General features: G+C 39.3%; 1 protein-coding gene across 2 annotated transcripts in view; it reads right to left on the reverse strand.

Annotated features, from left to right (window-relative positions):
* Nucleotides 1-23,745, reverse strand: part of MYO6 (myosin VI) — a 99,556-nt gene that overhangs the window by 61,232 nt on the left and 14,579 nt on the right. The window contains exons 2-5 of one of the 2 annotated variants that reach the window (XM_046938419.1): nt 15,178-15,282; nt 12,201-12,339; nt 5,991-6,060; nt 1,295-1,368 (exon numbers count right to left, since the gene is read on the reverse strand). In XM_046938419.1, coding sequence (XP_046794375.1) covers nt 1,295-1,368; nt 5,991-6,060; nt 12,201-12,339; nt 15,178-15,221 — 327 coding nt within the window. In that variant the 5' untranslated portion in view covers nt 15,222-15,282. 2 annotated transcript variants of the gene reach the window in all.

The raw sequence follows: 23,745 nt of genomic DNA on the forward strand, positions 1-23,745 counted from the left end.
GACCTGCAGACTGAATAACTCATTTGGTTTACTGTTAGTGAGCATATCCCAGGATTGAAAATCCCCAGACTGAATTTTAGGCACTATCATGAAATGCTGATAGAAGGCTGGATCACAGACTGCACATCAGTTTTTTCAGATGCTTCTATTTTCATCATTATTTCAATGATTTAAGACACAGCACAGAGTTCTTCAAGAGGTGCGAGTACTAAAGTTAGTTTTCTTTTCAGTAACAAGGCAAGTACTGTTAATCAGAACTAAACAAAAAAAAAATACAATGAATTCCAACTGTATCAAAAAGTTACAATGGAATGATAATGAGATAATTTGATATTTTTCCAGAAAATACATGTACAGGGGACAACATATTAGTAGCACTTGTTTAAATGGAAGAAAAGTTTTATGAACCTAAATACTATTCTCCCCCATTATAAGTTCAGTTTGAGAGTTTATTCTATTGCTTTTTTTGTGTGTTTCATTATTATTTTTCCAGCGCAGCATTCAAAATCACCATTTTAATTCATTTATCTTAAAGCTGGTGCTTTATCTTGAACCCATAAAAAATTTATAGCTCTGTAAAGTTAACTGCAACAAAAGAAAACAACTGTACTTTCTGTATGCATATATAAGAGGGTATCACTCCTAATCAATTCATTTTAAAGCAGCAGACTAACAAAAAGGTTGATTTTTTTTTTTTTTAAACACTGACACTTAGAAATTGTGTAGGCATTTTGCATTAACACAAGCCAGCTTTCTATTAGAAAAAAAAATAAGAAAGAAAATTCTTATCTTTCTTCTGTTTCACAGCTGTCAGTGTCAGGGCAGATGGCAAGGACAAAATGTAATTCAGCCAGAATTCATTAAGTACAATTAGGCAATCTGATAGCAATATAAAAGATTAAGATGGACATCTGAGCTAGGAGGTGTTAGAGACGGCACCTGTTTGCTTCGTTCAAAAATAATGAAGAAAGAACCGTCTTTGTTAATAGCTACTGCAATGGTGAAGCAAGTTCCCTACAGGAATAGACATCTGTGATACAACACTGTGCTACAGTTGCAACTGAGCAGACCTGGAGAAAAATCTATTGCTCTGCCTGGTACGTTTAGCTAGCATCAGTCTGATACACGTATTAAGCAAGGTAGCAAAAAATGCCGAAAACCTTCTAAATTTACAATGGTACAATTTCTTCTAATGTTCTGTGATTGGAGAAAAATATTAAATTTTTTTGTGGATTCAGATTTTTTTGAAAGGATACTTATCATTAGACTGGTTGACATGACAGGTAATACTTACGTAAATTCTGTCCTTACTGTACCGAACTTTGATATTGTGGAGGAGAGTGGCTTCATTTAAATACATAAGGGAACCTAAAAGTAAAAGAGTCATATAGCATTAAGAGAACAGGACTACCTTTGTGTACAGCCAAGCAACTAAGTCTTAGGATTAAGGAACATTTTACCTCCTCTCTGACTACAGTTTAATCCTACCATTCCTATCACTATACTTTGTTGAGGCAGAACTGCTGACTCAAATCAATATATACTTTTAAAATTGTAGACCTGCTCTTCACTGTACAACGTAAGTTTAAGAAAGTTGCTGAAGCAAGAATTAGACTACAGGAGCCTCAACGTGGATCCTGCAAGTGTAAATTGTCAGCTCTAAGGTCCCTTATAACATCCTCACACACAAACACGATGCTTTTCCCTCCATGCTGTTCTACCAACATGGAAACCAGTGGCTATCAAAATTCATCACACCAACTCTTTTATTCCTTCCATCTCCTCTCTGATCTCTGTAACAGTGCCCACAGGGCAACACCATGATACTTTGAGTAAATGCTGGCTCCTGGAGATTTTCAGTTCTTTTATTTCCCCAGTGTATTTTCTAGAGACAGCAGGGCAAATGTCATTGCAACATCAAGCACCAATGCAAGCTTTCACATCTCTAGGCCTCCTCACAGAAACTGCTGGAGGGGGAGAATATTACCACAACAAAACCTTTTTTCTTTATATGTCAATACAAAATAGTTGCAAATTCCACCAGTGCATGAGAAAAAGGCAAAGGAAGGCAGAGAGCAGGCACACACACAGTTTCAACACACTGGAAAGTTAGGCCTTGTTTTCAGCTATAAAACTCAGGAATGTGTTTGGCAGTCCGAAATTACAGAGAGCACTACTTATTTGGAAACTGAGGCTGCGTAATATGTCTCATCATCTTTTTCTATTTGCCTAAAATTCAAGTGCAGAACACCATTTTGTCTACCATACTTACTATTCCTTAAATATCAGTGGCACTTGAAAAGTTGTATACATTTAACTACTGTTTATAGAATGAGTGACAACTGCAACCCCCTATTTCACATGAGGCCCATCTATGCATTATCAGTAGACAGTGACCAACAAAGTGTAGAGAGATAGTGTCATTTCTGAATTTGAGCCAAGTGGAACTAATGCCCCTAAGGCCTGGAGGGCCCGAGCAGAGAAAAATAAATCACAGAACCATAGAATTGCTCAGGTTGGAAAAGACCTTAAATCCTAGCTTATTTCTATGGACATGCAAGACAGACTGCAAATTCACATTGCCTGTAGTCCATCTGCTCAGACACCTCACCCAGAAAGAAAGCCTGAAGCTCAGCAAGCAGCTCCTAACTTCTCCCTCAACGTTCCTTCCAATGACTCAAAAGATACTGGCAGTAGAATAGGGAGTGGCTGTACCTCCCATCGCATATACCAAAACCAGTTGGAAGCAAAGGTCACTTCAGCAGCGTTTGCAGCCTCCCTCTGGCTTGAGTAGCTCCACTGAATAACAGCGCTTCCTTCCCTAACTAAAATATAGCTTTACTTCAGATGACTGGAGGCATTCACGTTTCTCAAAGGACCTTGCAGCTTTTGGGTTGTTTAGAAGAAACCACCCTTCTCTGAAAAATCTCTTATACATACAAACCTGCTATGTCAGAGGCTCCTAGACCACAAATTGCATGGCTGCTCTAGCAAACCTATTTCTGCAGTCACCTCTTGGAATGAGGTTGTCCCAATTGAAAGAGACGTTATAGAAGGAAATGAACCAGAAACTTCTGCTTGCTCCAATGAAAGCTGAAATCTCCTTCTCCTTGTGGGTGTTGGTGAGGGGGTGGTTGTAAATTTTGAATGTTGTTATGTTTAATCATTTTAATTCTCAATACTGAGTTAAGAAACTGGTGTATACTAATTGTCTTTGTACCCTTAAAATTCAGAAGAAACAACCTTCTCCCTTGACTGCATCTTCAGATGAACCTCATGTGGTTTGCATTATATTTTAAAGGAAATAGGCATTCCAAAAAAACTTGGTAATTATCCAAACAACACAGGACTTCAACATTCAGATTTCAACATTCTTTTAGTCCCCACTACTGTCTTAGCAAAAGGATCCCAGTCCTCATTAAAGGCACTGTACCTGCAGATTCACCATGTAATGGGAGCTTGTCTCCAAGAGAAACACTGTCAGCTCAATGCAAGATGTGCAAAATGAAGCTTATGTCAGCAATTTCAAAAATGCACATTCTTTAGAATAAACTCCATAAAAGCAGCAGCCACGTCCAGAGGCAAAGACAGTAACCAGAGAGAGAATTACTGTTATTCATATTGCTCATTCCTAAATATGAGCAGCATATGTGCACAGCCACATATTTATTTACATATACAAAGTTCACAGAAATTAAGTCAGGCACTTAATGTTAGGAAATGCCAATGTCAAATCCATACATGCTGGCTCTCCTGGGCATACAATAAAGGAGGGTTTATATGGAAGATTATTCTTTATCCTGTAATTACAGGGCTCTGTGTCTGTTGGACACTTTTTAAAAATAATTCTTATCTGATATCCTGCCCTCCCCATTCCTTCCTTTTATGGCTTTTTTTTTGTCATAAAAAAAATAGAAGTTCCACATGTGGTGACAGCCCCCTAAAGTTGAGTAAGCTTGAGGTTGTTGGGGAGTGGAAGAAGAATGTTAATCACAAGAAAATGTAAATTATTTGTCTCTGTACCATTTACAATACTAACATTTGAGGAAGGGCTAGGTTCACAAAACGGTGCTCTTGCAGCCAGCATATTAGAGATATGAAAGACTAAGGGTGGGGAAAAAAATAAAAATACTTCAGCAGGTTACTCCCTGGAAGGGAGTTAATCACTAAGGATAGATTTGAATGGTAAGTGTATTATTAACTAGTTCTTCAGGATTTTTCAAAACTATTATAAGAAGAGACAGAAGGTACCTAGTAGTTTGTCAGGTTTCCCAGTGACGTATATTTAATATGCTCTTCTTAAAGATCGACGACACTCAGTGCAAATCACAGAATGGCTTCAGTTAGAAGGGACCTTAAAGATCATCTAGTTCCAAACCCCCTACCACAGGCACAGTCGCCAACCATTACATCAGTTTGCCCAGGGCCACATCCAACCTGGTCTTGAATGCCTCCTGAGATGGAATATCCACAACTTATACACAATCTTCTCTGAGAGAGAAAAATGCTAAACTTGGGATTTATGTAATGCTGCAGATAAAGCCCAACTGCTGAGCAAAAGGTAGAAATATATTGGAAATCTGAAAATATTTGGTACAGAAAGGATTGCTGAGCAAAATATTTTTAAGTTGTATATTTTATTCAGTAAACCACAGAAGACATTTTCTTCAGTAGGAAGACTACTCTAATGTAATTCAATAGTAGTTTGTTAAAATCTCAAATTACATCTATTATCTCATTCCAATTTTCAATTCCCTGACTAGGACACTCGGATGCCAGGACATCTCAGTAGCATCACTGTGACAGATGAACACATTCAATGCATTTCCCTAACAACCATCATGGGCACAGAATACAGATACCAACTTTGAAAAGCTTCTACGCACATTACGTTCACAAAAATATAAACAAATGGAAGCAAAGTTGCCAGTTTGGTTCCAACTGTAAAAACACTGCATCATCTAAGTCCAGTCATAGTCCTCAAGTCTCCTTTTCTTGTTATTACAGAGTAGTTGTAACAGTTGTACTTCCTGACATGGAATATAAATACTAGTCCACAACAGAAACTGTGGATCTTAAATCATCTAAACAAATTCTGAAGTCCTACTTTTTATTTATTTTAAATGAACAACAGAAGCTACTTTTCCCCCCATTTATGAAGTTACCAGTACTTCGGCCAACCAGTAACCCTCATCAGAAATATTCAAAAAGAATTCCATTCATCAGAACCTCAAGATAGGGTAGTTTCCGTGAATAAACTGGTTCACAAAAAGCAGCAGTTGTATAAAAGCTGATGTTTTCTCACACATCTTTCTCAGTACTCTCTCTCCTCACCCTAGATTTGGGTACTCAATTTATTTCTACCCAACAAGCCACAAAATATTTAACAAAATAAAAGGCCTGCATATCAACACATTTTGTATCGTGCAAGTTCACTTCAAAAGTCCTTCTCCAACATCACTCCTTGTCCTGATTCAGTATAACCCGTTTACATTTCCAGTGGCCCCAAAGGGCCCAGATTCCTGTCTCCAAATTCTGAAAGGTTTTCTTGACATTTGCAACTACCCATGCTTCCACAGGAATGCTAGGAGTTAATGGGTTACACGCAGGAAAATGCAGAGGCTGATAAAGTAACTAATTTTTTTTGCTTTGCTGTAAAATATACGGTTAGCCACAAAATACTCATTGCAGTTGATCAAGATGCCGCATATATCTGAGGTCAGTCAAGTAACAGTTGTACCTGAGAATAACACATGAAATCATGGGGTGTCCTCTAAAGTGCACGGATGAAAATATAGAAAAAAAAATGCAATAGATTATATTTTAAATGGGCTTACTTTCAGTTTAAAGGGTTAGCAAAGTTCATGCATAATTTCAAGCGAAGAAACAACACAAAAAGGAAATATTGTAAGTAAGCAAACAGCATTCTCACATTCTCACACTTTTTTTTTTTTTCAAATGCATAATTTATTTTTAAATTCATAACTTACAATTATCTTCCACATCTTTTTTGCTGTCCTCTTCGGCAGGAAACACTTGATTGATGGCAGCCTGGAAAGTCTGTTAGATGAAAAATATTACCATTGTCAAAATTCCTTCAAAATAAGGACTTCAAAGATGTCTTACGTCACGCTGCAAGTAAACTGTTATCACAACTGAAGTTGCTAGCTTTATAACAGCTTTGGAAATTATACTGACCTATTAGGTGCAGACAATAGCTGCAGCATTTGCATTATTGTATTACACTACAAAAATTGCTGTAACACAAATTCTTACCACAAAAATATTTGATCCTTTTTGAAAATTGCACGCAAGAGACAACACCAAAAATAAGGAGGAGAAAACCAACAGTACTGCAAAGGGAAGAGAATTTGAAAGAACAAACAACTCCCTTAGCTTTGCAATGAAGCAAAAAGAAGAAAAATGAAATTATTAGTTCAGTGGAAGTAGTGTTGTCATTTTCACATATTGTTTTAAAACATTCTCACTTAAAACATAAATATTCAGTAAACAATATTCTCCATTTCCCCAAATCCTGTAACTCTGGGTTGTAACCATTTCCTTTAGCAAATCAATATTCAAGTAAAACAAGACTTTCCTTCAGCCAAAGAAGTACTCCAAAGTACTCCAAAGGTAGAAAACCAGCCAGTTATCAAATGTTCATGTCCAAGTGGAAAAATTCATATTGAAAACAACTTGTTTCTCCTTTATTCTCCAGAAATCATAATTCACATTCTTGTAAAAGGAAAAACATCCCAGAACACATGTATTACAGCATCTGCATAAAACTGCAGGATAGCCTAAGAGGTAGGATTTCAATTATACTTCTTGTTTACAGTATTAATAGCTTGCTTGAGCCTCCTAGGAATGAAAACCCTGTTGTACCAATTAAACACGACAGCCGCCACGCTGCTACAGGCTTCTTCCCTGTGGAAATGCAGATAAGTGGTCTAGTTTACTCTCTCTCTTTTTTAAAAGACAAGCAACCAGACCAAAAAGAATGATCCTAATAAATTAAAAGTTTACTTGTTTAACTTTGTATTCAGCAAGACAGTACTGTGAGAAGCATCTCACATGGAAGTTAAGGAGAAATACAGCAATTAGTTCATCTTTGCTTCACCACAAAAGATACGATAAATGTGATCTTGTAACTTAGACCATCACAAACATCCGCATGTTCCAGCCCTCTCTGAAGAGGCACAGATTAATAACATCACTGAGCAGAAGTAATTTCTGCCAGTTGAAAAACATTCACTCCGCAATATCCCTCCCCTACAAATTTATCATGCTGTATGCAAATTACAGTCATAATAAATGATGTTTTGCCATCTCCTTATCAGGATTCATCGCAGAAAAAAAATGCATAAAATGCTTCTATAAGGGAAAGGAAGCTGCATGGTGACTTTGGAACACTTGGGTGTCTATTAGACCACCTTCCTTCAGAACACAAAGAAGCTGTGGTGGATCTGAATGTCAGCTACCTCAGCAGTTTGTTTCTAGCAGAGCAGAGAGCCCTTCCCTCCCTCTCAAAACGCTGCAGTTGGAATATATTACCATCATTTTTTCTGCAAGTTTGTTGGCAATAAAGGTATACCTCATTGGGTAAAGATCTGTTTGAACACAACAAGTTCCCACATACTCAAGTTCACAGAATCGCAGAATTGTAGGGGCTGGAAGGGACCTCTAGAGATCACCCAGTCCAACCCCCCTGCCAAAGCAGGCTCCCTAGACCAGGTTGCACAAGTAGGCGTCCAGGTGGATGTTGAACGTCTCCAGAGAAGGAGACTCTACAACCTCTCATTCATTTCATCCATTTTGAACGAAACAGCGGAAAAGATTAAGAAAGCTTGACTGGCTTCACAAAAATCTAACTTCAATTGTTCTTGTCTGCTGATGTATAACTCAGGTTTAACTACTACTAAGAACAGATAATTTTTTTTAGGAGAAAACATGATATCCAGCTACTCCGTAACACTTCACAAATCTTTGATACTCCAGCATTTGACAGACCTCAACCCAGTTACACCACATCCATCTCAGACAAGGAAGGGAGAGCTTTTTCAATCTCAGCTTTCTGATCAAAGATAAATCTCAATGAGAAATTAATGAGAATTCATACTGACTGTCCTCCTTCATTGTTTCACACAATGGGAATTGTGAAATAACTGCTAGAAATTGCATCATTAGATATTCTGCAGGGACAGCTTGTGACAAACCAGATGTCCTGCCCCAAGCCCTTCCCATCTTCTCTAATTTAGTGTAGTATCATATCTAAATATTTAATGAATGTCAAAACTAATAAGCAATATAAAGACAATTGTTCTCCTGCTGGATTTTTTTTTAGATCAGAATAGTTTGAACTATGTGAACCAAGAATTTTACTCCTGTCACAGTTGCTCCAATGCTTTATTTTTAAGGTGATTACTTCTTTGGTACGTAAGTACATTATTTAAAGGTGTAAAGCTCTAAATATTGTCAAATACCATTAAAATCCAATCCATTAAACAGAAAAATAGGTAAGCTATCATACAACAATCATTTAAAAAAATATATTCATTGTTGTTCTGTATTTTGAAATAAATTGACTTTAAGAGGAAAATGCTTCAGGTCAAAGACATGTTAAAACATAGTTTAGGACAAACTTTCTAAAAATTGAGAGGATATTATTCTTATAAACTCTAAAGTGGTCTCAGAAGGCAAAGCAGAGGATTTGTGGGTTTTTGTGTAGGCTTTTTTTTCCTCTTCGTAATGAGGCAGCCCTTGAAATCCAATGGCAATCTTAACAATTCTTCCAGAAACTAGATGAGTGAAAATAGATATCTTTCCGTTCAAGCAGGATCTTCTTTCTGCCGTGTAATCCAATACATGTAACCATGCCTTCCTTTATACCTTCCAGATACAGACAGGGAGACATCCCTGCTCTCAGCTGCATTTCACAGAACAACTTAAAGCAACACAAACCATTCATATGGTGGTTAAGAGCCTGCTTTATTTGCTCACGCAAGCTGCACTCAGTGCTAAAATAATGCCTTTGCTTGAAAACACTGAACTTTGGACATTCTGATCCTTCCTTTCAGAGCACATTTATTCATTTATACTTAACCTGGTAAAATGCCTTTCTGGTTATTCAGAGCATACCAGGATAGGGGCCCCACAAAGCCTTCCAGAACCCTTCAGAGACTTTCTCAAGAGACATCGGGTGGCTCTCAGTTGAATACAACAGGGGTGTAAGCTGGTGTCTGCAGCAACATGCCTCTCCAGCACTGCCAGTAACTCGTTACTACAATACCATGTGGGTCCTAGAAAGGCCTCTCAAGGTGCAAGCCCTTCTGAGGCATCTCCCTAATCACTTAATTCAGATTTGCTACCTCTAGGAAAATATTAAATTCCCTGCTTGGCCATTACAGTAGGATTTGCCTTTGCCCTGTTACAGCATCGAGCAATACAACAGAAGCTATTTTCAACAGTTCCTAAGGTCAGGATTTCCGATAAGTATGAAAAGTACATTCTGAGTACAAAATATGTAAGTGCAGCATCAGCCAAGCGTAACAACAGGTTGTCTTCCCACTGCCTCCCTCCTGGCACCCCAATGTGGGACAGAAGGCAGGCTCCTAACCTGATGGGACCCCACTCATTCACAAACCACTCTCCAGATTCCCTCTTTTCTTTCCAGTTTTTTCAGCCTTGAAAGCCCACAGTTTAGCTTTGGGGAGCAACTCCCATCACACAGCTCATGCACCCTCTCTTTGGATAACAAGCCCTCAGCCATTTGCATCACTCTTACACAACACAGTCTTGGTTACTCAGATCCCCATCTCCCTTTAGATGCCTTGGCAGGGATAAGTAAATACTGTTGCTAACTCTACATGAACTGTGGTATCGAGAAATGCTATAGCTGGTTCATAAGTAAATCAGCATGTTTGCCAGCTACCTCCACCAGTCTGGGCTGGGCAACTCAGCTTCACAACACCAAGCAGTCTGTGGCCACACATGCCCTAGGTCCTGCTTCCTGCTGCTGCTTGCTGCCATCCTGGAAATTTTCCACTTCTCGGCTGCTCAGGCGGATCCCCTCTCTGACCTAGTTTGCTGCGTTACACAGCTCCACTGACATGGCACAGGGTGCCACTGCAACGCCATGGCTTGCTGCGGGCAGGGGAGGGAGGAAAGGCTTTAGGACAGCAGGAAACTGCTGCCTCACAGCATTTATTGCAGTTATCAACAATGTATTTTAATTAACCATTAATGGTATAAAAGGCAACAATCAAGAAAAGCACACAGGCACGTTTCCTTTTCAGTCAGTTATCTTGGGTAAGGCACCAGCTTCTCCAGAGAATACATATGACATGTTAATGACCCAGATTAAAAAATAATAATAAGTTACACTGCCCGGGTATGTTTACACGATCGGGTTACTCATCTCCTCCCTGTAATTATCACAGGCAGCTCTGGAGCTGCTGGATCACTCCTTACTGAAGAGCACTTTTGCGCTGTCATTTTGAGTAAACAAAGTTGATAAGCGTGGGTACAAATGCTGACCGCTTCAAACCAGTGGCCCCAATGCACAAAAGCAGCGTCTTCTTCAAAAGACAAAAAGCAGTCAGAAGCATTTCACTATAAAAGGAAATTGATGTCACTTTGGAAAGACTGAGAAGGTAATGAAGATAATGTTTTGCTCCACCTCTATGAATATAAATGTGACATTCAAAAGTATAGGACCATAATCTCTACTGCATTTAAATGCCTAATTGTGAAATGTTCGGTCCCTGTGTTACATGGATGAACACAGATTATTCACTGTGATCCATGAAGCTAAAATAACTGTATTTTAGGATCCATTTTAAGAAACTAAATAAATAAATAAATAAAGGAGGAAAAAAGGAAGGAGGCAAAAGGGGGCTCCCAAGACAGTACCACATATTAGAAATAAACAGAGATTCAAGAATCTCTTTATTGACTGTTTTTGTTTCCGATATGTGAACTTTTGTTCACATCAGAACCTTCTGGGGATATAAACAGAAACAGGGCTAGGGGTCAACATCATTTAAATCAGTAAAAGCCCACTTAATCACAGCTTTGGAATATTTAATACACTCTTATCTGAATAATTTTGCTCTTTCCCAGACTGAAGAATGCATATTATTACCAAACCGATAGATCTTATCTCACACACAGAGATATCAGATGTTACGCTTTTTACTTCTAAGGAAAGAAAAATCTACTTCCTGTAAAATATTTTTTTTTAAAGAAAATCCAAAAACATTCCTCCCAAAGGAAGAACTGCTGCATAACCTTTTGATCTATGACAAAGCACTCTCCATTACTGTAGACATCAGAAAAAAAAATAGTTACAAAAAAATTGCCTTTCCACACCTGCAGTTACAAAACAGACAAAATTGTTAAAAACAGCGTACATCACAAATGGAAAGACCAAATTACAACTTCTAGAACAGTGTACAACCTTATTCCAGCTAGTAAAAACCAGGATGCTGGCCATATGAATTAGGATAATTAATAGTAACAAGGCACTTCCTGTAAAAACTGACATTTAATTATGATGTACTGAATCTGAAAGATGTCATGATAAATGATGCAGCTTGAACACATTAATTAGGACTTCATTTTAGAGATTATATTTCTTTTGCCTTTAATTTAATGTAGCAATTCCGTAGGACCTTTGACATTACGTTATGCTTCACAGTACTCAAGGTAAGAGGATTCATCACTCAATCTTTAGCAGTGCAGCAGAAAATTGTCTAGTTTAAGACAGAGCCTAGCACACTCCTGCAGGACTCTCTCTATATGTATCTGCCAGAAAAGAGAGAAGCTAATCTCAGGGACAGATTCTGAACCAGTCTCAAATTTAGAAACATCAGGTATACAGTACTGAATCAAATAACCAGGAGATTCAGTCCTCCCATCCTTCTTAAGCACATATGCACATTCAGATAATTGACAGAAAGCATACACTTCTTATCGGTGGGATATTCCACTTGCTCTGTGAGCTAAAGCAGAATGAAGCTCCTTAGCCAAGCACAGCAGAACAGAAAACCTTTTCCCCACTCATTCAGGCTGCATGTAATGGTAGATGTTGGAAAAGATTTGGCCCACAGGTTAAAAATATATATATATATATATATATATATATATGTGTGTGTGTGTGTAAGGTTTTTTCTCTGTTCCTTCACTTAACAGACACTTACCTTGCCTTTCTGATTCAAAGGTTCAATAGTTAAGTAGTCGGTACCAATGTCCACAATCATGCCCATCTGAAACCCATCAGTTGGGTGTGGAGCCCAAACGGGCTTCCCGTCCTCCATTGTGGGAACTATCCAGTATTTCCTGTAACAAAAGAAAAAAGGTTGTATTCAAATCTAGTAAGCTCTCAGGATTTAGTACACAGACATTAGTTTATTACATTTATTCCTGTTACCCAGCATGGAAACAGCCAGACAACAGACTGGAACCAGCCTGTCAAGACACATTCTTCCAGCCCTTTTCCATCCTGTGATACTTTACTTATAGAGGACTCACTTAAGCTTGTGTAAGAAGATGATTCAAGGACTGAACAATTTTCTGGGTGGTCCACAGACTACTACTAACTGCAGCTACTACTAACAAGCTATGAACAAAAAAGGGAGCCTAGCTCAGTGAAGTATAGGACAGATTCAAAGCTAAGTCTATACTGTAAGTAAGTAGCTTTATAGATATGTACACACACACACACACACAGTGAGTCATATGACTAAGAGAGGCTTGTCGTTACCTGACCTGGGGTGCAAATACCTTAACTTCTGTCATGGGCATACATCCAGGTACAAGCTGAGCAGCAATGCAGTCCCTTCTCATTTGAGACAAATGAACGTACACACTTCTCACACAGCTGGGCATATGGCTCTTAAATAACACTTTTATGTATTTCTTACAAATATATTGTTTTCTCACACTATTCATTTGAGACACTAATATCCAATACTGCAACACCAAAACTCTCCCTGTTAAGGAACTTCGACCTTATTTTCTATAAAAATATGGTGTGAAAATAGCTTTAGATTATTTGGAATCTACAATAGACAAGCAAAATAGATACTAAGGCTAAGACATTCAAACCTTTGGCTCCTCAAGTTATGCAGCTAAATAAGTTCCCAGTTAAAAGAAGTATTTGATTGCATGCAAATCTCATTGAACTAACCAGGAAAGTAGCCAGCATTGGCACAATCTGAATGGCTAATGGTGCCATTTTAAATATGCTGAATGAGTCCTTTTTTGAAACCTACTTTAGAGTCCTTACCCTAATGAGAATAGGGATTCCTCACAGCTTGAAAGCCTCACTCCTCCTGGCTTTCTCTAATTTCTCCTCTAAAACTGATTCACTTACCAAAGTGACATGCTTTAGGGATCCTAAAACTTTTGCCACATCACTAAGGTGGAACTTGCTCCTCCCAGCAAGAATCAAATGAGCCCACAAGCCGGAAAGAAAACACTGGCAGCAAAGTCATGTGCTAGGAAACAAGTCCCATGTTTGTCGTTTCCTCACATCTGAACGAAAAAGGAGCTTCAAAATTTCTCATTGTTAGTGAAGAGGCTGCAGATCTCCTGATCACAAGCAGTAGCAAGGACAGAAGTCATTGTCCCCCTAAGGAAGTTGTACAACCACAAGCCAGAAAGGACATTCTCACCTCGCTGAGAACGTGTCAGGACATGCTTCACGTGACCTGCTTTTTGCTGCCTCCAAGGAATTTAAAAAGGCCTGAAGAGACAGCAAAGCCTTGCTGAGATTGCTTTGGGAATGCTGTTGGTCTTAACCTCTTCATTGACAATACATAAAGCAACCTGTCATTACCTTCAAGGTTAAATGACAGAGGATTTAAAGTAATTCTAAAGCAAAGTCAAATATTTTTTTAAATCAAGTAACGTTCATAAGAGACTCTGAAAAAAGTTGTTGTAGCATACTTCATTTAGAGTAGATCACTCTTTTATGTTTAAATATACTGAACTAATCAGTTAATTTTTCCCCCCAGCATGCAGTTCAGGATGCATAAAGATAACAAGGCCTTTAACACATGAAAGTTTATAGCATGTTCCATTCACACAACTCATGCTATTTAAATGAATTTATGTAACACAGGAAGCCTTACAGTTTATTTTCCCCTGTGGTTGAAGCACATTAACTTATTTTAGCTGCTCACAAAGTTTATGTGCTAAAACATCAAGCATTGCATTCGCCTCTATTACTTCCAGCCTCTTGCCACATGCCATGAACTCTGCGTACCAGGACCATCGTTAGCATGTTGCCAGCAACATGGGATATATCCTGTATAACAACATCTGCAAACACTCACAGTTGGCTGCTGGCCATATTCTGTATGGATATATCCTGTATATCATATACTGTAGGACATTGTAAATCAGTCCCAAGCTACATCACTGCTCTGTGGGTTATTTCTTCCAGCCAGACCTGACCTCTGAGTATCACTGCCACAATGGCTGCAGCTGCTAAACATCTGAGTTTATTTCTAGATATAAGCAGGCCTTCATTTCTTCACAAGCCTATCATCTTTTAAAATGCTACTTCAAACTGGCACTTCAGCCATATGTCGCACACCACTAAAAACAAGGCTCTCCTCCGCATTCAATGTACGGCCAACTCTCCGGACATAACAACCTTGCAAAAGGAAAAAAACCCAACAGTACTGCCCAAATTTCTTCTTCAACATGAATCCAGTCCTTCCAGCTGGCATCTGGAGGCTTCTGCTTTGTCCACTCACAGAGACTTCTGCATTCTTCCACAGTCTGAAGCCTACTTCATGCTTCATTAACAAATGATGACAGGGTAATGTCGTGAGCTAAAAAGTCCTCTTGAATGACAGAGCAATGAGTGAATTCAGACACCAGAATGCAAAATGCACATTTGAGAAAAACTAATTGAGGTTTTGCAAGCATGTAAGAATCCAGTAGCTGACTGCATCGAAATTAAAGTGCAGTAGTTATTCATGGGATAGCTAATTACTTTTAAGAAACACAGTCTTCTGCCTGAGAAGCAGCACAAAACCAGTGGCTGTAACATTTTGCAGTCAGCACTGTCAAGCATTTCTATTAGCTGGGACTCTGACAGGTTTCCGGCAGCACAACAAAATCAGCTGCTGAAACCTATCAGGCCGTACCTGCTCTACTATCTACCTTCCCATCTGATGCAGACGCCCCTGCCCTTGAGACTGATGCATGAAGTCTGTTCCGGAACCAGCTCTTGCACAGCCAGTTTCCAGCTCAGCGTTCTGAAATAAGCTGAAACACAAAAGTACAAGTTCAACTACCTGACACAAGTCCTTTAGGAAAAGGCAACAGCATTTTATTGAAATTGAAAGAAAAACAAAAATGAAAGAAAATGCTTTATTGATTAAAACACACGGATCAGAGAATGCAAACTAGTAGCAGCACTTCTGCTAATCACAGCGGGTTGAAAACCTTAGAAATGCAGACCCAGTTCTTTCATTTCACTGCCTGGTGCTTGCAGCTTCTCACAAGCAAGTGCCTTCACTTAGTTTTCTCTGACACTTTTCTAGTTGTACTCACATTGTGTTTACCATTCACATAAGAAATACCTACGCTGCTGTTGTCTTTATTACTCAAAACATCTTCGAAAAGAAAGCCAATACCTTATGCTTTAAGCAGAATAGAAATATAGATTTATTTTCTCTGCAGTAAATGTGACAATTCACTAAAGAAGAATCATGGATCTCAGTAAAGAAAGCATGCAATTCTCTGCATCATTTGAACATCCACAGCTCTCTTTCCACTTTCTTATGAGAAATGTTTTTAAAGGAGTTCTGAAACCGGAAGGTAAAATAGCAAGTGAACTGAGAAATATATCCTGGAAGAACAAATGCTGTGGAGTAGAAGAGGCGGTGTGGTACAGTCTACAGACCTGTACAGTCTATCCTACACCATCTCATTCTCCTGTTTCTGAATTTCTGCTCTGGTCAGGTCAGCACAGCTGCATTCCTTGCTTTGCTTCCTTCCTGTCTACCTTGAGAAACACCGGCCTTTGTTACAAGAGGGTTCTGACTAAGAACCAGAGCTTTGCAAAAACACACATCCACTTCATCTGCAAATATTTAAATGGCTGCCACATAAAGAAAAGTTCTTAAGAGCAGCCAGATTTACTAACTTAAGTAAGACATTTCCTTCACAGGAACACAATATTTTTCATATTTACCACTCCTCAGACAATATAGTATTACTTGCACTGTGCAGCATACAAGAAACTCTTCACATTTTCAAAAAAATATATTTGTTCCATGCTTTTTCAAATGTGCCACATCTGATCAATTACTATTTTTGTATCTACACCCAACTTTCACGGAGCTAAAATGTAAGCCATTAAATCCAGATGAGATCATTAAGAAAGCCCCTATCATAGAAAGCATATCTAGTATATACTTTGACTGAACTGATTTCAGCCCTACCTGGGGCTGGGGATGAGAAGCCCAGTGGAAAACTTCCTCTTCTGAAAAAAAGAGTTAGCTTACTGGAGAAAGCTTCATTGCAGGCTCTGCCAACAGGGTTTGTTGGCTTTTTTGGAAATGCACTCCACGCCAGACAATGTCAGCACCAAAGATCTTTGTGGCAATCAATATACAAGAAGGGGAATTAATTCCGTGCAACAATAAGCTTATAAAACTGCAAGCTTGTGGTCTTTTGACTACGATATTGAGAAACTAAGATTGATTCACATGAGGAATTGCTGATTTCCTCTGTGATTCTTGCACTTCTATCAGCTTTTCAAGCTACCCATATGTCAAGAATACTGCTCCTACTTTAGGTTTTTACTAACAACATACATTGGTTTCTATCCCAAATCTCATTAATTAAAATAAGCCAAGTGAAACTGTCTGATAGATCAAAAAAAGTACATAGAATCTACAGGAGTATTTTCAACTCAGGGCAAGTAACAGCAACAAACAGAAGTAGCAAAGCCCAAAACACAGTGTCAAATTTCAGTAACACTAACAATGCAGTCAAAAATAAAGTTGAAGTCAAAATTAAAGGACAAACTCCTCAGTTATGCTCTGGACACCACTTCAGAAGCCTTACCAAACGGTGGGGAGAAACAGTGAAACTGAACTACGAACAAAGGCAGCAAAACGAGCTGGAGATGGGTAGCTCAAACCACACTCCTGAAGACTGAGAACATCTGCCTGGGTTAAACAAGGAGAAGGGCACAGGGCAAGAAGTGGGGAGACACTGGGAAGTTGAAGACAGGTTTCAACATTCAGGCGAAGACCTCAAAGTAAAATCAAGCCATATCAGAAGACAGCAGAAGGACCATGAGAGCAGAGGCACACACTTGCAGGTCTACCAGTAGCAGCTAGTGAAGCTAAGTGTGAACTCAGCAGTTTGTGTTGCTGTGGCTGAGGCACCATGCTGCCTGATCACTAGGCCTGAACTCACCAGCATGCCCAGCCAGTAGCCAAGGGCAGGAAACATCAACCTCTCCAACCAGCACTGGAACAGTTTATGCCCTCCCACGATACCTCTTTCCACGAGTAAACGCAGGAAAAAAATAATTATTTTTTAAGGAAGGAGGTTCTCTCTTGGCTGAGGAAGCTTAGATTCCCTTCTGGTTGTGTCACTTCCCAACCTCCCGCAGTGGGTTCCCTATCTCCCCAGTGGTTCAGTCAGAACCTGCTCTCTCTACCCAGTACACTCTGATGCTGGGCTATAGCTCATTTTCAGGTGACCTAATGCAAGAATTCACTTGCTCAGTCTCCTTTAAGAATACATGTCCATCAGCATGCCCAAGCTGATCAAGAAAGAGGCTGATCTAGACTGAATCCCAGTAACTCATATGCAGATAAACCCAACAAATTCATAAATCCACAAGGAAGCCAGAGGCATATTTTCAGACACAGATTTAAAAAGAAAAAAAAGAAAAACACTTTTTGATTGCTGTTGAATTTTTGTGATTTGCCAGTTCTTATGTTTTTCGTTGTTTGGTTTGTTTTTTTGTTTGTTTGTTTCAGAAAAATACTTGAAGTAGAAACACTACAACAACCAGTGACACTATTGTACGTTTTATCCTATTAGATGAGTCATCCTCAGCCCTTGAACTTCAAGCAACCCCACAATTTCGACAGAGAAAGTCAAGGCTGAAGCGTAACCTTAGTCCTTGTATTAATAACAATGTTGTTCTCTCTTTGGCTGCACTGGAGAACAGTTTAGGAACACCTCCAGGGCTAGGGGGGTGGGTGACCTGTCACACACCAGCACTCAGCTCTCACTCTTCACTGCACCCACTTGTCTTCTCAAGCTTTGAACTCCAGGTCTCCAACCCTCCCTCTGCAGTGAAATAATACAAAACACAAAAAAATAAGAAAATTCGAAGGAAAGCAAAACAGCAACCCAAACTGTTTTATCAGTCTGATAAATGCTTATATATATATGCCTATATATGTAAATAACAACAAAACAAGACACCGATTGGCATTATAATGTGTTGGGGGTTTTTTTTGTTTGTTTGTTTTAAGTCCAGCAATAGGAGAACATTGCCAAACACTACCTTCAGGTATATACCAGAGTGAAAAATGGAAGCACTTACAAAGAGAGTTTTAACCTCCTTTTTCATTTCTCCATATCAGCTGATACATTCTATGAAAAGCATGGGTGTCATTTATAGGTGCTGGGCAGACACACAGACAATCCCAGAGACGTCACTGATAAAATATTTGGAAATATGAGACTGAGGACATTCTCTTAATATAAAAGAGTGTAAGAGCAATCTAAGACAGTCTCACCAAGGGCAAAGCTACCCAGAGAAAGTAAAACAGAACAAAGCAACATTTTGCCAGTAAGTCCATCAGGTTCTGGGGGAATATCAGTATAACAGACCATTTACTATAAGGAAAGAACATGAAATGGTAATTTCAGTGAAAGACAGTTTATTACTTATCTATCTCAATCTTTAAAAAAAAAAAGATATGGAATGTATGCTTGAAGAATAAAATCCATCTGAAATAACCTTTAATTCTTGTACTGATCTAGAAGAGCTCACATTCTCAAAGAAGCCACAGTGCTGTAAAGACTTAGGCATCTGAGAAGCAACAAATCAGACAAAATCTGTTGTTGGTACCAACAGGAATTTGGCAGCACTAAGAACTGCAGACCAGAACGATTTCCACATTAGCCACATCCTGACCACAGCTGAACTTTCTTGTTTGCTCCTTTCCCTTCCCTTGCACACAGCACAACTCTTTGATTTTTGGTAATATATTCATTTTCTTCAAGGCCTTCCCTAAACTTTGTCAGAGTGCCATGCAGATTATGGTCCCCAGACCACAGCTGATCTTGGGTCAGGTTTTGCCACAGTGCAAGACAAATGTACTCCTGCTAGCCAGGCTATTTTCTTACTGTGGGCTTGGCCTCCTTGGGCCTTGCAGCAGGTGGCCAACACAGCTCCACTGCTCACTGCTTTTACAGAGAGTAAATTCTAGGAAATCTAGCTCTTGTTCACAAAATGGTTAGATGGGCTGAGGTAGAAGCTGCTTCTACTTCCAAGAGTCTTCTACTGATTTTAAAACCTCAAATCAGAACATTACTCCCAACCATTTAACAGCGATGCCACAAAAATAATGCCTCTCTGCTCAAATGATTCTGTTCAAGTCAACACTGACCAAAAATTACCAAGCAGGATTATCACAGAAATCAAGACCAGTTTTCTCTTTCAGAGTTACAAAATTCATAAAAGGGACCAAGTCTGGTCAAAGTAATCTTTTAGAGAGAACCTGTGGTAGCAGTAAGGCTATGGCTGCAGGCACTATAGCACAATAACTGCCTCTTCAGAGTCAAGAGAGTCATCCCTAAGGCTGGGAATTGTACCGAAGCAACCAAAGGCACACATGATTACAGTAAATCTGATGTTAAAGTCATCTGAAAATAACGCATGCAGAATCACGACTAGCAGCATCGGCCCTCAAGCATAATTACAGATTCCCTACAGAAGCTTATGCAGAAGGCAAACCACTGTGGTCACGTGCTCTGAACACCCTATTTGTTTTGGCAGGAGAGCCAAAAGTAGAGTCAAGAACTCTTTCTGTCAGGTTGTAAATTCAGCCACAAAATGTGGTTCAGGTGTTTTTAAATTCAAAACTTCCCGAGCAATTACAGCTGAGAAAAAATTTCAATAGTCACTGTAATGCTGCCAGTGCTACTTCCCAATCTGAGTTTGTAGCTCCAAGATTAGAGAGAGCATTGATCTATGATATTTGTGCTCTTTAAATAAGATTCTTTTTGTAATCTGAAATGTAGGCTAACCTTGAAAGACTGGGAAACTCCTCTAAGAAATGAGACATGAAGCCACCAAGTCCTGCCCCCACACAGTCTTCATTCAGACTAAGTGGAATAGTGTCACTTCAAATGCCTAAAACACATCCATCCCATGATAGCCTGATGGCTAGATACTTTCAAGAAGGATAGCAAATCTAAATTCTGAATGAAACTGAGCCTCTGCTAAATAAAAGGTGCTGTAATATTCATGACCACTTTTCCTTTTCTTCCTTCAATTACACAAGTAGGCAAAGTCTTCATTTTGCTTTCCTTCCTTTAAGAAAAACTGATGCGCTAGCATCCGTACTACATGCATTTTGAGGGGTTTACTAACTTTACTCTGTACTAAATAGCTTTACCAGATCCAGTCTGGTCTCCTAGAGAAAACATGAACAAACAGCTGGGGAATATCAAGTGACCTGCTAAGAAGCATCTTCCACTTTATTTTTATCCAAAAGGAATCCTGTTGGTGTGCCTGGAGCCAGAATGCAGTAAATGCAGGCAAGCAAGAGGCTCACCTTGGAAGCAAGCTCCTGAGATAACTATCGCACTCATCTCTAATCAGCCTTCATCCAGATGCTAATAGTTCCTGATACAGGAAAGGAGAGAAATTGTGGACTGTTGCTCTACAATAATCAGGGTAGGGTTAGGGCTTCTTTTTTCTTTTGCCCTTCATTTACTTGCATTTTATCTTCAACTTGATCATAGGTTTAATCTAATCTCTACTTCTGAATACAGTGCATTAGAGTTCATATAACATACAGCTACCAATCACATCACATCTTCACACAAGGGAAGATAGCTTACACTTACAAAGGAAAAAAAAATCCAAGAAGACAAATCATTCTTCTTTTCCTCTTCCCTGAGGAAGCACTGTTCCTTCTACAATACATTTTGCTTTAAACTCACAAAGTTCAGGACTTCAAATGCATACTTATGTTAAAAAACTGAGCTCAAGCATCAGCCACAGTGAGACTCCCCTTCAGACCTTATACAGAGATCATGATCTTGCCCTGTAAAAACAACACACAGTTAAAATTACCTTCAGTTGTCTCTCAGTTGCCACAAGAGGATCCAGCAGCTCTCACCCAGCTGGGCTTTAGGCCATGAGAAGCCACCAAGCAGCTCTCATGAGCTCAGCCCATCATCACTGTGCTCCCCTGACCCCACAGACGCAGCTGCAGGGGGAAACCATGTGTTGGGACAATGCCCTGTAGCCCAGAAAGGTGTCAAAGTCCTTGGACAACAGGCCTCAAGGTAAAACGGCCTACATGCTCACTCCCCACAGACGATACCTGGCAGCAGCAGCATCTGAAGCACGGGGAAGCTCTGTTCCTTCATGTCCAGACATAACATTGTTCAGCTTTTCTGAACAAAGCCGGTGCTTATTCAGCCTGCACAGAGCTTTAATCTTCATGTTTTGTCTAAGCAGATTCCTCTGCTTGTTGGATGAATGAGATATAAACTGGGGCCTGACATGCCAAAGCACAGCCAGTGCTGCAGTCGTGCAGTTTGATTCAAGCGTCAAAACTTCCAATCGTGTCCTTCAGCCACACTACACAAAGTAAACTTTTCTTTCAGGTACGGGCAATACGTAATAAAACGTAAATCCAAATTGTTTTTAAAACACATTGGAAGACATGATTTTAAAAACATTATTAAAAATAACTATCCTTGGAAACCATGTATGAGGCTCAGACATGGAAACTTGCAATTTCCACATACAAGATCAGCAAAACGTGACTCTTCTCCACAAACTATAGACACCTACACAAGAGCATATTCTAAACACTTCCCCAAAAAACAACACTTCTCCTCCCCTTAGGAAGATTCGGCCTCCTGACTCGCTATGTAATGCTTGCTCACCATTAACTGGGAAAACACAAAGATGTAACTAGAACATTTTGTGACTTAGGAAAGAGCACCAAAGAATAGGTGAGGTAATTTGAAAGCTCACTGGAACAAAAAAGTGACACAAGTCACTTTTCCCAGTTCTCAATCCCTTTCTCCCCACCTGGCCAGTATCAACCCCAGAGCTCCTCCAACCCTATCCATCACACCAGGACAGCACAAAAAAACCTCCAAAGGGGATGGCTTCATCCATTTTAATAACTCCTCCCAGTTCAAAGTGAGGATGAATGAGCTTCCATTGCCAGCACAAACAGAAGTAGCAGATGCAACACCAAGGAAGCAAAGATCAGAGCAGAAACTCCTCCTTTAGGCAACAACAAGCTTTTAAATTGGATCTCCACAGTTTTGAGAATCTACCACACGTGAAAAGTGTGAAGGACACAGGTGAAGAAAATGAGTACAGACTATCACTTTTTAAAGAGAGAAAACTAAGTCCACTCATACTGCAAAACTCAAGCAGACTTCTTCATTATTAACATACAATACTTCCTTAGTCATGACAGTTTCCTGCACTAAACCCAAAATATTTAATGCAGAGACGCAAAGAAAATCCGACACACATAACAAAGGGTATTTTTGTAATGATTCAAGTTAAAAACTCAAACCTGCCTAAACCTAATGGTTTTTCCACTGCTTTGAAGATTTTGTTCAACATTTCAGAAGCGGCGTTACGCTTTCTGCCTCCACCAGCTGATGATGTCTGCAGCATTTTGCAAACTCAGCAAATATGTGCGAGTGTGGCCTGAATTACCTGGGCCTCACCTTGAGTTCAGATGTTCACAGCTGATCCACAGAATTATGAATTTTAGTTTCAAAGAATAAAGGCACATTTTTAAATATTTCAAAGAGAGGAACATGCAACATTTTTTTCCTTGTTTTCATGCTTTTGCAACACAAAGGAGAATATGGACAACGTAATAGAAACTCCACTTGTGAAGCTTTCTCAATTGATTACTGGCATTTCTCTGAACGATGTGAGGTCAAGGAGAGTTGAAACTGTATTCTCCAAATACAAAAGTAGGGTACTTAATGCGGATCACTGAAAGATTTGATCAATATGACCTTTGGGATTTAAATAATGCTCTTCTAGACCAGTTTTTTTTTTTTTTTTTTACTGCTGGTTCAGAAGTCCCCAAGAGAGGGATGAAGAAAAGCAGTATTCCAAAGAACCTACAGATGTGAAGTTTGATGGAAGCCAGCCACCCCATAGAAACATCAGGGGAGTACAAAAACCAGAAAGACAAAGTTGTTCTTATAGAGCGAAGAGAAATACTTAACGGCTGACTTCACAGGTTTAAATAATGCCTACACATACAAAATGAAGTTGAGAAAAGTGAGAGGCAATCAAATGGAACTGCCTATATCTGTGAGAAGGACCAGGTGCAGGTGGAGCACTAATGCACCAAACAGCCATTCCCACTTAGCACTTTCATTTAATTAACATTCTTGAAGAAATTTCTAATTTTCTCATCACCACTGCCAAGAAAAAGGCACAACTCCATGTAATTCAACTTG

The sequence above is a fragment of the Gallus gallus genome, chromosome 3 (assembly GCF_016699485.2).
Source record: "Gallus gallus isolate bGalGal1 chromosome 3, bGalGal1.mat.broiler.GRCg7b, whole genome shotgun sequence".
Classification (NCBI taxonomy): domain Eukaryota; kingdom Metazoa; phylum Chordata; class Aves; order Galliformes; family Phasianidae; genus Gallus; species Gallus gallus.